This window comes from Montipora capricornis, chromosome 13 (genome assembly GCF_036669925.1).
Source record: "Montipora capricornis isolate CH-2021 chromosome 13, ASM3666992v2, whole genome shotgun sequence".
In the NCBI taxonomy this organism is placed as follows: Eukaryota; Metazoa; Cnidaria; class Anthozoa; order Scleractinia; family Acroporidae; genus Montipora; species Montipora capricornis.
In genome coordinates this window covers 13,006,441-13,021,535 of record NC_090895.1, presented here as the reverse complement: position 1 = coordinate 13,021,535, position 15,095 = coordinate 13,006,441, and the positions used below count along the sequence as shown (strand labels likewise).

General features: G+C 37.2%; 1 protein-coding gene across 1 annotated transcript in view; it reads right to left on the bottom strand.

The window, feature by feature from the left end:
• The window catches only part of LOC138028984 (uncharacterized), a 17,471-nt gene extending 5,457 nt beyond the window's left edge, over positions 1-12,014 (bottom strand). The window contains exons 1-6 of the mRNA XM_068876640.1: positions 11,993-12,014; positions 8,005-8,562; positions 7,137-7,231; positions 4,738-4,897; positions 1,821-1,884; positions 906-1,159 (exon numbers count right to left, since the gene is read on the bottom strand). Of these exons, the coding sequence (XP_068732741.1) occupies positions 906-1,159; positions 1,821-1,884; positions 4,738-4,897; positions 7,137-7,231; positions 8,005-8,559 (1,128 nt within the window). The 5' untranslated portion in view covers positions 8,560-8,562; positions 11,993-12,014. The remainder of the gene's footprint in view (positions 1-905; positions 1,160-1,820; positions 1,885-4,737; positions 4,898-7,136; positions 7,232-8,004; positions 8,563-11,992) is intronic.
• Between the last annotated feature and the right edge of the window lie 3,081 nt (positions 12,015-15,095).

Genomic DNA, 15,095 nt, shown 5'->3' with positions numbered 1-15,095 from the left:
CCTGGGCAATCTTGCAACTCGTAAAAACTGGCTGGACAGTAGTCTGAAGTTTCACACTGAGATCTCTTAACTGCGTCTTCTTCACGATATTAGCAGACTCCTGGTCTTTAAAGGGTATACCCGAGTAGTGTTTTCTGTCGTAGCTTTAGATCCCGTATAGAAACTAAAGTGTTTGTGAAGCCAACGAATAGTGGTCTGCTCCTCCATTACCACAGTCATGTCGACAATTGGTACACGCGTGGCCTAGTGACAACTATGCTCGATCGGGCAGATCGCCTGTCTTCGTCATGGTCTTACTTTACTCATTAAACATTGACGACCGTGTTTGAAGGTACAATCAGACTCAATTCGCGCTAAGGTCTTTGTCTAACGAGTGCAAATTAATGACTCTGGACTCTTAGTTACTCTTGAAATCGCATATTTAATTTAGTAGCCCTTGACAATGGCGCCAAGATGTCGCCGAAACGTCGGACTCTTTCATCGCTTGTTTTTGCTTGTATATGTTTATCTAAATCACTGCTGATTAGAATTCAAAGACAATTTCTGAATTTCACAAATCCCATAATACAGTTCTCTTTTTTTGTGTGTTGTTTTTTTGTTTGCTTTTGGTTTTGTTTTTGGTTTTGTTTTTGTTTTGTTTTGTTTTGTTTTGTTTTTTTTTGGTTCTTTTTTTTTTGGTTTTTTTTTTTTTTTTTTTTTTTGGGGGGGGGCAATTTGCATTAAAACAATGGATATCCAGTTCACTGAAGCAAGAGAAAATAACTGAAGTGTATTGTTTTTATGTAAAGAACCCTCCAAAACGTATTGCATTTTAGGATAGGGAAAAAAATCTATTGTACAGTTCTATTAGCAGATTGGTATTGTTTTAAGACTTATTAAAACACCTTGTCACCTAAATTACTTACTTTATATGTGGATGTTATAGTTTGTACTAGTCTCCAAATATTAGACCGATGAAAATCCAAGCATGCTGCAAGTTCTCCTCGATCACTGGAGAACAGGAGTCCGACATCTCTGCGTAATCCAAACTTTGTGACTATGATGAGTGATTTGAATTTGTCCCTTGCTTGATAATACGACGCAGTGTAGCTATTTAATAACATTCCGTCAATTTTCTTGGAAATCAGAGCTTCAATCATCTCCTCGATCTTCTTGTATACTAAGTAAGAGCATACAAGTAATGATTACATTCCCCACTTTAATTTCCTTTCAGTGTATTGATTGTTAACAAATCTTCATCAAAACTTGATGAGGTAAGATCGTCCGGTTGTGAGTAGTCTTCCCTGTGTAGCTGGTCGTTCTGTTGTTGCGGAACGCGAGAGAAAAGGCTGGGGCGTTTCCCCCTTCCCAGCTTTCTCGTGCCGCTCGAAATCTCTCGCGCTCCGCAACAACAGAACCTCCATCTACGCGGGCTAAGAGTAGTCTGAGAAAGGTTGTTGTTGGTGACATTAACGGACGTTTTGACCATCTGAGTGCAAGTCATCCTAGCTCAAAGTAAAGTTATCTGAATACCAAATTCACGTGAACAAATTGAAGTTGACCGGATACAGCGTAGCCGATTGAGGGGTGCCAGACTTTCGGAGTTCCCAGATGCAAGTCCTTCACTCATCTGCATCCAACCATTTGGGGTTCGTTCACAATTTGTTACTCTTAGCCCTAAGTAGCCACTAAAACAGACGTATGTCACTCAGATTGAATAAAACTAAAAGCAAGTTAAAAGACATTTTCTCACTAGCATAAGAATTTTTAAAAAGAAAAAAAGGTTGACCTGAAACTTCTGGAAAAAAATGTAAACTGACTTCTTTAGATTACAAGTGTACCTTCAGGATGGGCACCTTCATCCAGTGCGTGCTCGAATTCTGTTCCATTGTCTAGAACTCCAACCTAATAGAAATGTAAAGTGGTAGCTAACCAAGAGAATTTACAGTTTTCGTCACTTGAAAAGACCCTGCCCTGCTTGGGTTTGACTACAAGGATGAAAAATTTATTGAGACTTTGAAACAATCACAAGGATAATAAAAGTAATATTATTATTATTATTATTATTATTATTATTATTATTATTATTATTATTATTATTATAAGGAATAGAAATGATTGATAATAAAAAAATTCAAAATTCTATAAAATTACGAATTCCATGATGCAGAGATATTAAAATCATACAATCAAATTATACTAATGACGGCTAAACCAAATGACATTATATTAATGACGGCTTATTATTATTATTATTATTATTATTATTATTATTATTATTATTATGAGTAGTAGTAGTAGTAGTAGTAGTATTAGCATTATTATTATTATTATTATATAGTAGGCTAATTATATGCCCTTGAATAAAGTAAAATTACATTTTTTTTCTATGATATAAAACAGAAAGAATAAATATGAGCGGGGAAACAAATAAACTATAACAGATTAAGGTTAAATGGAAGTTACACGGTCTGTTGAGCATTAATTAGTACTGAGCAAGATAATACGTGTATAGTGCTCTTTTGAAAAGCTTTTTTTGTAGGCTTCCCACCAATATGTAGAGGAATACCATTCCAGTAGTAGCAACCAATAATTGCTGGTAGAATTTGCTAATGTTTATTCTAAATGATGTAGGATTTAACTGATGTTGGGATGTACTTCTGGTGGCGTATTTACGCTGCTCAGATGCAAAATGGACGAAATGAAAAATGGACGATTTTTCATCAACAATTTGATCATAAAATAGTTGGTATGCATTTAATTTAACAATGTCAGGAAGCTTAATAAGTGCAAGGCTTTCGTAATGGGGAGTAATGTGATCAAATTAATAAGCATACAATATCAATAATTCTTACAGCTTTGTTTTGTAACTTTACAAGTTGTGATATTGGAGCTTGTGATCATTATTAGTTTAAAATAGCAGTCCAATAAAATCTAAATATTACTAAGCTTGATAGTGTAACGTCAAATTACAATACGTTGTATACTTTCCGAAACAAAAACGTCTAAATAACAGGTTTTGTATGGATCACCGAAGTGTGAAGGGAAGGAAGAGAGGGGTTTGGGAGAAAACAACCCGTAGGAAAAAAATAGCCCCCACCCCAGCGCCTCCCTCTCGGCGGCCCCTGAATAAAGTCTTTAAGAATGATCATTGGTAGCGCGTTCCACGATGAGGGTACAGTAATTTGGAAGGCTCTGCCACCCATGGTTCTCTTTATCTTACTACTCGTCCTTGCTAAAGATATACTATTATTATTGCGCCTCAAACTTACTATGGCTTGATCATGCGACTTGTTGCACAATAACTAGTTCTGATAAGTATTTAGGAGCCAGTCCATGAATGATCTCAGTAAACGTAAGTAAAAATATTTTATATTCAATGCGGGCCCTCACAGGTAGCCAGTGCAATTCTTGAAGCAAAGGTGTGATGTGACAGAACTTCGGAGTGCAAAAGACTACCGTAACCAAGCGCTAGCATTTATAACACGCTGTATGTCGAGTTTCCAGTCCGGAGTTCGCTAGTTCAACCACACTTATACCCGATTGCAGCTTTACTCAGTTTTTAAAATCAGTGGTGTTCAGCCGCTCTCTAATCCAATTCGGTAAAAAATAAGGGAACAAAGATAGATAGTCTAAATTAAAAATAAGCTACAAAGGAATGACAAAATCTATAAATCGAAAACTTAAGAGAAATAAAAAAATGGGAGCTTACATTTGACATAAGTCAAGTGTTGAAACTCCAAAAAAATATAGATAAAAACTCCTGCTACAAAAAACGCGTGCTCCTAACTCCCAGAAAAAAAAACCTGCTCCAGTATTATTACTTACTTCTATCACAAAGAAACAATGAGCGGTTCAACAAAAAACTGAAATTACAAATTAATCAAATTATCGCTACAGAAACATAACCGAAAGCATATTGAATAAAATTAAAGAATCAGTTCTTGTGTATAAGGTCATAGACTTGACACTGTAACTTCCATATTTGCTAATCCGGCACTCCAAATAACAGACTATTACTTAAGTCACTTAAACTGGTTACAAAAGCATGAATCAGTTTCTCAGTGCATTCTCGAGTTAATTTTCTAATATGACGAATATTGTATAGGTAATAGACTGCACTGCCGCAAGTCTTCAGCCATTGCAGGTTAATTGAATATTCTACTGTGTCCACCGGATAAAATCTACGCAATTCTACTACCCCCTGAATCCTAACAAAAATACGCGCAGAAGGCTTTACGCACAATGACAATACTTAGTAGGGTAGTGACAGGAAAGACCTATTGCGCAGCTTTTCCATCTTTTCGTCACGGAAAAAAGATTAAAAAATAATAAAACGGAGAAATTTAACTCCTTTTCTGACCGGATTGCCTATGGCAACTCAGTAATCAAGGAAGCCAGAGGGACAAAGATAACAATCCCTTGGATGACTTGAAGGAACGGGACCCCAAAGGTATAACGGGAAATAGCACAAATAGTGCAAAGAACGTGAAGTTCGCTAGATTAGTTATTTACCCTATTTTTTTGTTATTTTCGTTATACTTGCAACACTTGGTCGTTATTTTTTGCGATTCCCTACATTTCTAGACACAGTGGTTGTATTGAGTCTAAGGAGGAATAATCATCACTGAGACGGGTTGAAAGGAAAACTACAACAAATCCAGGCTGGAACAGGATTCAAACACACGACAGAGCTTAATTATTAAAAAAACACTGAATATAAGAACTTCTTGAAACAACCGATGTTATGAAACCAACCTTCGCTCCACTGAGACTGCTTGGGGTAAGTTTCAATGAGGAAGCTGTTAATGCTGACGTTACATTAGCTGTGAATACTGCCATGGTAATAAGGCCCAACGTGATCCAGATAATTGAGAAAATTCGAGCAACTACCGACTTTGGTGACTTGTCGCCGTAACTAAAATAACGACAAAAGTAGTAGTTCGTTTATCGAGTGTGCAAACATAAGAGATATTTCATTTGATTAGTTGGTTGGTTTAAGTTAACTAATCGTGGAATTTTATCACAATATCAAACTGACAAATATTCAATACAATTGTATTTTTGATCGTACAGAGAAAAGCAGTAAAGATCTCATTGTCACCTGACCCTTCACTTGGAGTCGGAGTCGTGCCAGTTACATACATACATACATGCATTATTTAAACACTGCAAAAACTTTAGTAAGAATACAATAGCTATAGTACAATAAAATTCAGTGACCACTATAATGATAAAAATACTGTTTTACAAGGTTGCCGTGTGGGAGCCTAACCCTCATTTTCATAAAATCGATTCTTTTTTTTTTTTTTTTAAGATCTAACTGATTCGGTCGTAAGTAAATTGTTGGGTAAGTTGTTCCATTGTGAGGCCGCACTGTAGCTAAAACTTTTTTTGAGATAGTTGGTGTTTGGTTTGGGCCAATTAAGCTTCATTTCTAAATTCCTGATATTATATTTTGTGGTACGAATTGAAAACAGGCCCCGTAGATAATCCGGAGCAAGACCATTAAATATTGTAAACATTAGGATGACTTTAAGCTTTTTCCGACGCATAGCGAGATTGTCTTGACGGAGTGAGGTAAGAAGATGGTTAGCACACGCGTCGTAGCTACTCTTTGTGATAACCCTAGCCGCCCTGTTCTGTAATTTTTGCAGTTTATCGCACAGAGTAACGTTGCATTCGTCCCAAACAGAACTACAGTAATCAAAATGGGGCCGAATAAGCGCGTGATAGATTTGGAGAGCGGTCTTTACTGATATAAATGGTCTTACTCGTTTGAGAGCTCCAATAGCCTTCGATATTTTCTTAACTACTCCATCTACATGATCTTCTCGTCAATTAATAAACCTAAAGGTTTAACCTTGTGGATTCTCGTGATTTATTTTCCGTTAATTTCTACGTTAATTTATTCGTTTCCAGAGGGGCGAATCCGTTGATGAGAGCCAATGACCATGAATTCAGTCTTTGCGACACTTAAACTTAATCTGTTTGCTACAAGCTAGCGATTGAGGTTCTCAAGGTCTAGGTTAAATTTATTTTCAAGTTCAGCCAATGAGTGTGCTGCTACAGTAATATTAGTATCGTCCGCGAACATTTTCGAGGAAGCAACTGAGAGATAATTGGGCAAATCGTTCATGTAAATTAAAAATAATAATGTTCTGGTCCTAAGACTCTTGTATGTCATAATTGCTAAATGTTGGTTTTCGTCTAATCACATATTCTCCAGAATCACAGACCTCTTTTTCAGCCTTAAATTGCCCTGGGAAAACTCACTGTGTGATTGTCGATGTACTCCATCTACATGATCTTCTCGTCAATTAATAAACCTAAAGGTTTCACCTTGTGGATTCTCGTGATTTATTTTCCGTTAATTTCTACGTTAATTTATTCGTTTCCAGAGGGGCGAATCCGTTGATGAGAGCCAATGACCATGAATTCAGTCTTTGCGACACTTAAACTTAATCTGTTTGCTACAAGCTAGCGATTGAGGTTCTCAAGGTCTAGGTTAAATTTATTTTCAAGTTCAGCCAATGAGTGTGCTGCTACAGTAATATTAGTATCGTCCGCGAACATTTTCGAGGAAGCAACTGAGAGATAATTGGGCAAATCGTTCATGTAAATTAAAAATAATAATGTTCTGGTCCTAAGACTCTTGTATGTCATAATTGCTAAATGTTGGTTTTCGTCTAATCACATATTCTCCAGAATCACAGACCTCTTTTTCAGCCTTAAATTGCCCTGGGAAAACTCACTGTGTGATTGTCGATGTACTCACAATATGAATAGCCCACTGGGCATCCGAAAACATGTAAACAAGCTATAAGATTATCTTATCTGATAGGCAAGAGAGGACGAAGGGATAAAACACATCCCCATGCCCCATAACAGTTTTTCCGATCTATTTTAAGCTTCGCGCTATGCTGTGAAAGATTTTTGGTCTCGTGACCATGGTCCTTCAGCCAACGATAATCAATCAGGTGTCGTCCTTAAGATAGCCGCGCATCATGACCACACGGGCTACATTTAGATTGACAAAGATTATCATTGGAAGAGGCCCATGTCTGATGCATGTGTTCTCTTCTTTTATCCTCTCTTGCGATGGGACAATGAGCACCATCTAACCTACGTATTTGAATAAAAAAAGGCCTTCCTACCCTACAGTTGTCATGGAAATGAATGACCACCAAAATCCATCCCATGATCCTTTGATGAATGAGCGAGGAAACTCTTCACTGTTCCAGTACGTGTCCTGTCCAAAAATATTTCATAATAGAAATTTTGCTATTTACCTTATAAACTCCTTACTACAGAAGAAGGACGGGCAATAATTCGGAGTTAAGAATTCAGCTAGATGGTACCGTATTTCGACGTAATCTGCACATCAATGCTTTCTTTTGGCATTTTCAGCACATTCACTCGCCCGCTAGCTCCTAAGTAAATTAAGAATTCCAAGTTTCATGCAGAGCAAAATTCATCTCCATTGCGGGACACCAGTTTTGTTTAACTTTGTTATGATCACACTAAGCGCATTATTTGAGAGATATAATGTCTACAGACCACGTTCACTGGAAAATTGAATAGTTATCTGATTTCTTCCGGAAATAAACACAAAAAATACAATTATAACAACAACAAAACGCCCAATTTGGGAGTTACAATAAACGTATGTATGTATGTATGTATGTATGTATGTATGTATGTAACAGCAAAACAACTTTATGTGGTAGTTTTCTTCAAAGATAAATTCTTAATTTGTGACTTGACTCTACTGAATTTTCAATAAACTACCGTATGTAAAGGATAGCGTTTTGCGACAGCCTGTAACAGGAGCCTAAGGATGTGTTCAATAATATGGGGCTCTTTATTGGTTGTTTCCCTTTCGTTTTATTTCAAAGACGTTTTGTGAACCTTCTTGCAAGCATAAATATTGTTTGATTTGGTTCGACAACATTCGTATTGCCACAGCTACTTCATGCAGATACACTCCTTGTACCACCTATGTACAAATAACTATATACCCACCAAGGCCCACATGATGATACCAGCAATTGCCGTTAGCACCATAGTAACAGCAAGCAATGGCCAAGCCTTGAGAACGGACTCTAAGACAACACTAAGTGTGCTCGTATCATCTTCTGTTGTGATATACTCTGTCCCGGGATAATCATCGAGTTTAAAAAATGGAAATTCATCATAGCGCCGGTTGGATGGATCTTCAAAAACTGGACTAGCAATGTGAACTTTATTTTGCCTCAGAAGCTCAAGCATCTCAAATTCGTATTCCATTGCCAGTGTTTTTACTTCGTATTGTTTTTTCCAATAGTAGCCACATTCTATCGTTACGTGTCTAAGCACAGCATCTCTTATCATGCCTTGAGCTTCATCGTCCAATGATTCATTGGTGGGTGGTGTTACATATGGAGGCTTTGAAATCCAGGCGATGGTCAGAGATAATTTCTGCATGTCTTCATCTTGTTGGGACGAGTTCCCTTCACCGTATGCAAGCTGGTTCTGAATGACAATGCTTGAAATTGCAATGAGAAGAATCAATGGAACTTTCAAAGAAACCGTCATCATAGCCTAAAACAAGACACAGAAGAATGTTAATGTGAAATATCAGATCGAAAGACTTTAAAATATTTTTGCGTACCACCAATCCAACAAGTCATAATGATCCCAAGTGTAAAAATTTTACACTGCATATGAGAATAATAAACTGAACGCACAATCATAGCCGGATACCCTGCGGGTGCTGTCCCAGCTTTTATTGACCACTTGCGATTCGCACTTGGATATCACGCAATCACTCAACAAATGAAGAAGTTCAGGCTCAGCCTCGAGGGTATCACAACCAATTTATCCTTCTTGATGAGTGAGGCCACTGTGAGGGCGATTTGACAGTTTATTTGTACTATCAACGCTTTAAAAAGAGACATGTTTGATTTTAAGGTTACTCCAGAGTTCCTTTGAAGGTCTATAAGTTTTCCTTAGAATGACGAGCGGTAGAACTCCTTTGTTTCGCGAAAATGATAACTAATCGCGCTAGACCTCTAATTATTGTGATTCGTGTTTGTGGTTGCCGCGCACGCAGGCATGCGAATAAAAATATCGTTCGCAACATAGTTAAACTAAAATTGTGGCAATTATTAAAAATACTTAGCCTCTTAATTGTAAAATTTCTTGTTTAGCGTTTCAAAATCACACACCTTAAATCCTACCTTAGGTCTTGAAAAAATATAATTTGTCGATATTTATGCAGATAGCAAATTGATGAATATGACGCATCTTTCAAACAAGGTTCTGCAAGAAACTTGGCTTAAAAATGTATCACTTCATGCATTTAACCGTTAAAGGTTAAATATTGCGGCTCAATTCGATTTATGACGGATCAATTACTTGACGGATCAGTTCTTGCTGAAAACATGGCACATACCCTTCAATAATACTTAGCCGGTAGTAGTAGGAGGTAGTGTGGCCCAGTGGTTAGGGCGCTTACCTTGAGATCCGGAGATCCCGGGTTCAAGACCCGCTCTGACCACTCGTTGAATTTGATCCTGGTAGTCCCTGGTTCAACTTCCCAGCCGCACTTGTAAATAGCCAACTGGTTTGCCTCCAGCCAGTTGGGATTCTTAACAGTTGTTGTTGTTCTGTTCTGTCGTTTCGTTGTGTTTCATTGGCCCTGAAAAGCCCCTGTGGAGAGCGGTCAATTAAGTATGTATTGTATTGTAATCGTTTGAGGCCACTGAAATCCCTTGCCACTACGTCATTTCTGTTGTATTTTTTTGCTAAGAGAGTTTTTCCCTTGAGATCTCAACAAGCCCAGTTTTCTTGCTGACATATTTTTGACTATACAAAAAATTAACCGTGTGACCGTTTCGAGGTTTTTTATAATTGATATACATCTTTTCGCAGTGATAAATAAATAATAACCATTAAGCCGAGTCTTTTAGCATGAAGATTGAGGTTTTTTATAATTGATACACATCTTTTTGTAGTGAAAAATAGTAACCATTAAGCCGAGTCTTTTACCATGAAGATTGAACCATATTTTAACGTACGCTTGATGCTGAACTTAAATATTACACTGTACTCTGAGGCGTAAAAAGTAGAAGCCTGCAGTATCCATTTTGACTGATGTGCGACAACATGAAACAAGTTGAATGTTACGAACATAAAACACTGGTTAGTTGCTAAGAAGACTAAAGACCGCTATTCATTTTCGAAGGCAGCTTCTAAGTGTTTCCCACCGACGTGCGAGACATGTAAAAATTTACAACGGTCTTTGCTATAAGAAATAGCTTCAGCAGTGTTGCTTGCTGACCTCAACATCTGCCTGGCTTGTCCACCAGATATTGAAATACCCGTAAAAATGAGCACTTGCGTATTCATGAGGCAAGAGTAGATATCTATTTTAACCAGCTTCAGGAGATTCAATTTTCTGGACGATTTTGGTAATGAAAATTGTAGAGTTATCTTATGGGACACAAAATTTAACAAAAAAAATAGATGCTAAGACATGTCGCCAAATAAAATATTGAATGTAAGGCGCTGTTACACTGTGAAATGTTTCGTGAACTTGTCTCGCAATGTTTTGGCGACATTGTGGTGGGACAAATTGAACGAAACATTTCACAGTGTAACATACCCTGCAACGGTCATAATCGTTGACGAAAGGCCAACAAACTGGTTTATAAAAAGCTCATATCTATGAAAGCTAATAACCCTGAAAAAAGCCAAATAAAATGGGACGCAAACTGTGAATCTGAAAATTGCCATAAACCTGACTGGAGAAACGCCTATAAAATAGCTTTTCGCTGCACCAAGAGCACTAAATTATCTAACTTTCATTATAGGTTCTTACATAGAATATTACCGACGAATTGTTTTTTGACAAAAATTGGCCTTAAAAATAATTCTAACTGTACCTTTTGCGGAGATTTCCCTGAAAACCTTTGTCATCTCTTTTGGAATTGTAAAAAGTCGTCTTGTTTTTGGGATGATTTATTACTGTGGTTGAAAGAGAAAGCCATCATACCAGATATTTACCAAAAGAGTATGACTGTCTCATTAGGATTGAAACCAGAAAGCTCTTCACGTCATAATGTTTTAATCAATTTCTGTTTCCTAATTGCCAAGTTCTTCATTTGGTGCTGTAAAATGAGGGAAACCCCTCCAAACATTAAAGGTTTTCTTCCCCTACTGTCTTTTCAATATAGGATCGAATCGTACACCTACACCAAGGAGAATAAGAAATGGGATCCTTTCACAGAACTTTTAAAGTAAAGTAAGACAGAAAAGTTAGTCTCGCAGTATCCCTTTTCCCCTCCACATTGAGCGACAATCAAACAAATAGATATACGTTTAAGTAAATATACTTGTAACAGTTCCGCCTTACCGTAATATAAGATATCAATGCACTTTTCAGACATGTTATATTTAGCTGCCATATACCTGTAATTTACTGTACACTCTATTTCTGTTCACTGGTATATTAAGAAAAAAAAAAAAAAACGGTCAAAATCGTTGCGAGACAAGTTGCAAGAGCCGTTGCCGAAAGTAGAATTAAGTTCTACTTTTCGTGCAACGATTTTGGGCGTTGCAGGGTATATTACAATGTGAAATGTTTCGTGCAACTTGTCCTGCCACAATGTCGCCAAAACATTGCGAGACAAGTTGCACGAAACAGTAGTGTTTCCAGTATACAATTATCTACCGAGATTTGTGTTAAGTTGTATAGATCTAGGAAACAATGTGTGCATATACGTTTCGTGGAAATGAGCTGATGTTTCAATTATGCTAAGGAGACACGATTTCAAATCTGTTTGTTAAGGGTTTTCATGTTTGTTGCCAACTGAGATTGTCTTTTAAACCATTCCAAGATAAATGCTTCACTGCTTTGTTTCTGTATATCCGTTTTAAATCACTTTAAAGCAGGTAAGAAAGTAGAAAACAAGATACCATGCGGTCGGTATATGCTTTGCAAATCATTCACTTTCAATGTTAATCTTACCGAGACGATTGATTCTGGTGTAGTCTTCAAGATTTGCCCGTTAGGCGCAAACCTAGACCGCAGAGATAATTAACCATCACAACATGAGCGCGCGTTGGATATGAGATGGTAATTAGGCAACGAAACGCGTAGCGCCGAGTTGGCTATAACCAGTCTCATATCCAACAAGCGCGAATGGAATAATTGTTTTATTAAATTCCTTAAACTCCAAAAGTTTGGAAGTACGAAATACGAGCAGAAAAAGGGAGAAAATCCAAGCGAAATCGAAAAAACTTGATGGAGAGGCGTTGTTGTATAATACCTGGTGGTCAGACATACGCACGATCATCCCAAACACGTTTATTACCTTTTCGCGTACTTCTAAGCCTCGGAATTGATTCAAACTTTCCACAAAAACGTTTTTTTTCCTTTATACCAAGAGAAATTTCGTTTTCCGGCGAAAAAAAATTTTTAGCTTAGCATCGCAAAGCGCAATCATTTACCAATATCATATACCATAATCGAGATTGAGTGAACCAATCAGAGCACGAGAAATTATCCGAGGTTGAGAATTTAATAATATTAAATATCCCTTGCAGGGCAACATGCAGACAAGAAAATGAAGCGCTTTTCAAGAACTAGAGTCATGCTGATTGGTAAAGGGGCTAATAGAAAAATCGCGAAAACCCAGAAAGGCGTCCCTTTTAGAAAATTCTAACCTGCTGAGGTGATAGATGATGATCTGATATGGGTGCTATTTTGGGCACCATTTGAAAATGGTAAATAGTCTGCGCTAGAGTAATCAATCATCGTATCCCACGTAAATATTTAACAATTATTCACCGAGATTGAAAAGAAGAATTGTTTTAGTATACACTCACGAAGTGATCTCAACAACAATTGCAGAAGAAAAAAATTCAAAGCCGCTTTAATTGACATCTCAATTCACGCGTAAAAAACGTGCAAGAGGCACAAAGCATGCGCGTAAGTGTTTACGGAAGCTTCAAACATGACAAATGTAAATAACTTCCGTTAAAATCCTCGTCACAAACAGCAAAATGGTAATTTAACACCGTTTAAATCAGCAATCTAAATCAAAAGTCTGCTTGTGAAAACATTTTCACCGTTCCATCAAAGTTTTAGAGGTTCATATGAAATGGAAGTTGAAAGTGCAGTTCGTAAAGGATCCACAAGAAATTACGGCTCTATTTGAGGTGAGTGTTAGTTTGATGCAGAATGACCCGTCTTGTTTCCTTGCAGCCATGTAGAACTTTCTTATTAAAACATTTTTTAAATTTCTCGATTTCAGTAACAAATTCGTTTTGCTGGGCGACCAGCCCTACAAAATATAATTATTCCGAGTGAAACAAATTGCTGGCGTGAAGATGGTTTAATTTTCAGCAATAATTATCTGCTAAAACGAAGTCAAACACTGGTTGGCAAAAGCATGAGCTCTTCTCTTACCTTTAAAAACTTTCAGGCTAAATTTTGTGACCCTCTTTGTATTCTGTAGCACAGCATCATCTTGTATTCTCAATATTTCCGATTCAGAAATGCTGACGAGTTTAAGCCGGCCATTTTGTTTTCTCCGAACTCCGTAGGGAGTGAATAATGCTCAATTACTCCGAGATAGAGAGCCAATCAGATTGCTTAAAACATAAAGATTAGTGAGTGAGTATATACTAATTAATTGCATAGAGATTAAAGGGGCTAGGGCAATTTTAGGCAATTTCAGCACTGATTGAATGGTCATAGAATTGACTAAAATATCAAAATAACTGTTCAAAACTATAGAAGAACTCTAACAAAACACAGGGAAGCCAAGAAGGGACATGGATGGACAAAACTGGAGAGGATTTAAATGAATTGAATTTGGGTAAATTTGAAAAACGTCGGCCCACCTTTTTTCAAATTTATATCAGTCTATATCAAAATGTCATTTACACAGCTGGAAAATCATTCTCACTGGTTATGTGGCCGTGATTTTGCAAATGAAAGACTCTTGCTCTGCCAATTTGACGGTTGGAGCTCATAATTAACAAAATTAAACAAATTTACCTAAAATAGCATGACCTAGCTCCTTTAAGCTTCGCCTTCAAGAGAAAAAAAAGGCCTCCATGTCAGAAAAAGTCAATATTACTTGTCTTACTTGTAATTCAAGTTACTTGTCTGCAGTCACTGAAACATATCCTCCGAAAACCTATAATTCTCCGCGTCAACTGTTATCTTAGCTGCGACGATAACGGTAACTATTCAAAGCCTGGTCATCATTAACGACGCATGCGTAAGTATAAGCAAAAAAAGTAAAAGCGCGCGGAAGCGCGGCCGCAACATAATGCTTTTTTACGTTGCTGAAGAGTAACCTGTGTTGGTATGTAGGCTTCTACGTTATATTATAATAAAGTTTCGATATAACGCGCACTCTGAATGGTTAAAACAGCGTGCTTTATGAGAGTACAGAAGCCCGGCTGACGCCATTCGTACGATTTGGAAATTAAATTTTTGCGAAAATTTTAGACGAATACGTATTATTAATGAAATTAAACAATTCACTATTATACAGTGTAAAACAAATAAAGAAGCCTCGCCTGTGATCTGTTTTAAGGATCTTCTTCCCATAAATTCGACTGTAGTTCATTCATACAGCACAACGAACGGTCTGAACGCAGCAAGAGTTTGTTTACGAGCCAGACCAGCCACACACTTAAAGCAACTTGTTTTTCAATTGTTCAGGAATTCATGATCGAAAAGTCGGCCGGATTTTACTAACAATTTGTTTTTCGATCCCGACTTTAGACTAAAAACTACTTGCACTCGTTTATTAGCTTTCTTTGAACTTGCATTTGATGGTTTCTCAACTTTGATGGTTTGACATTTTGACAGCTTTGGTCGCGTTCGATCAATAAAATTGAACCATTCTTACAAGAATTGTGAATGGTCCGTTTTAGCGTTCTTTATGAGAGTATTTTTCCTCACGACATGTATAAGCCTGCAGTATCCATTCTGACGGGCGTGCGACAACATGAAACAAGTTAAATGTTAGGAACATAAAACATTGATTAGTTGCTAAGAAGACTAAAGACCGCTACTTATTTTCGAAGGCAGTTTCTAAATGTTTCCCATC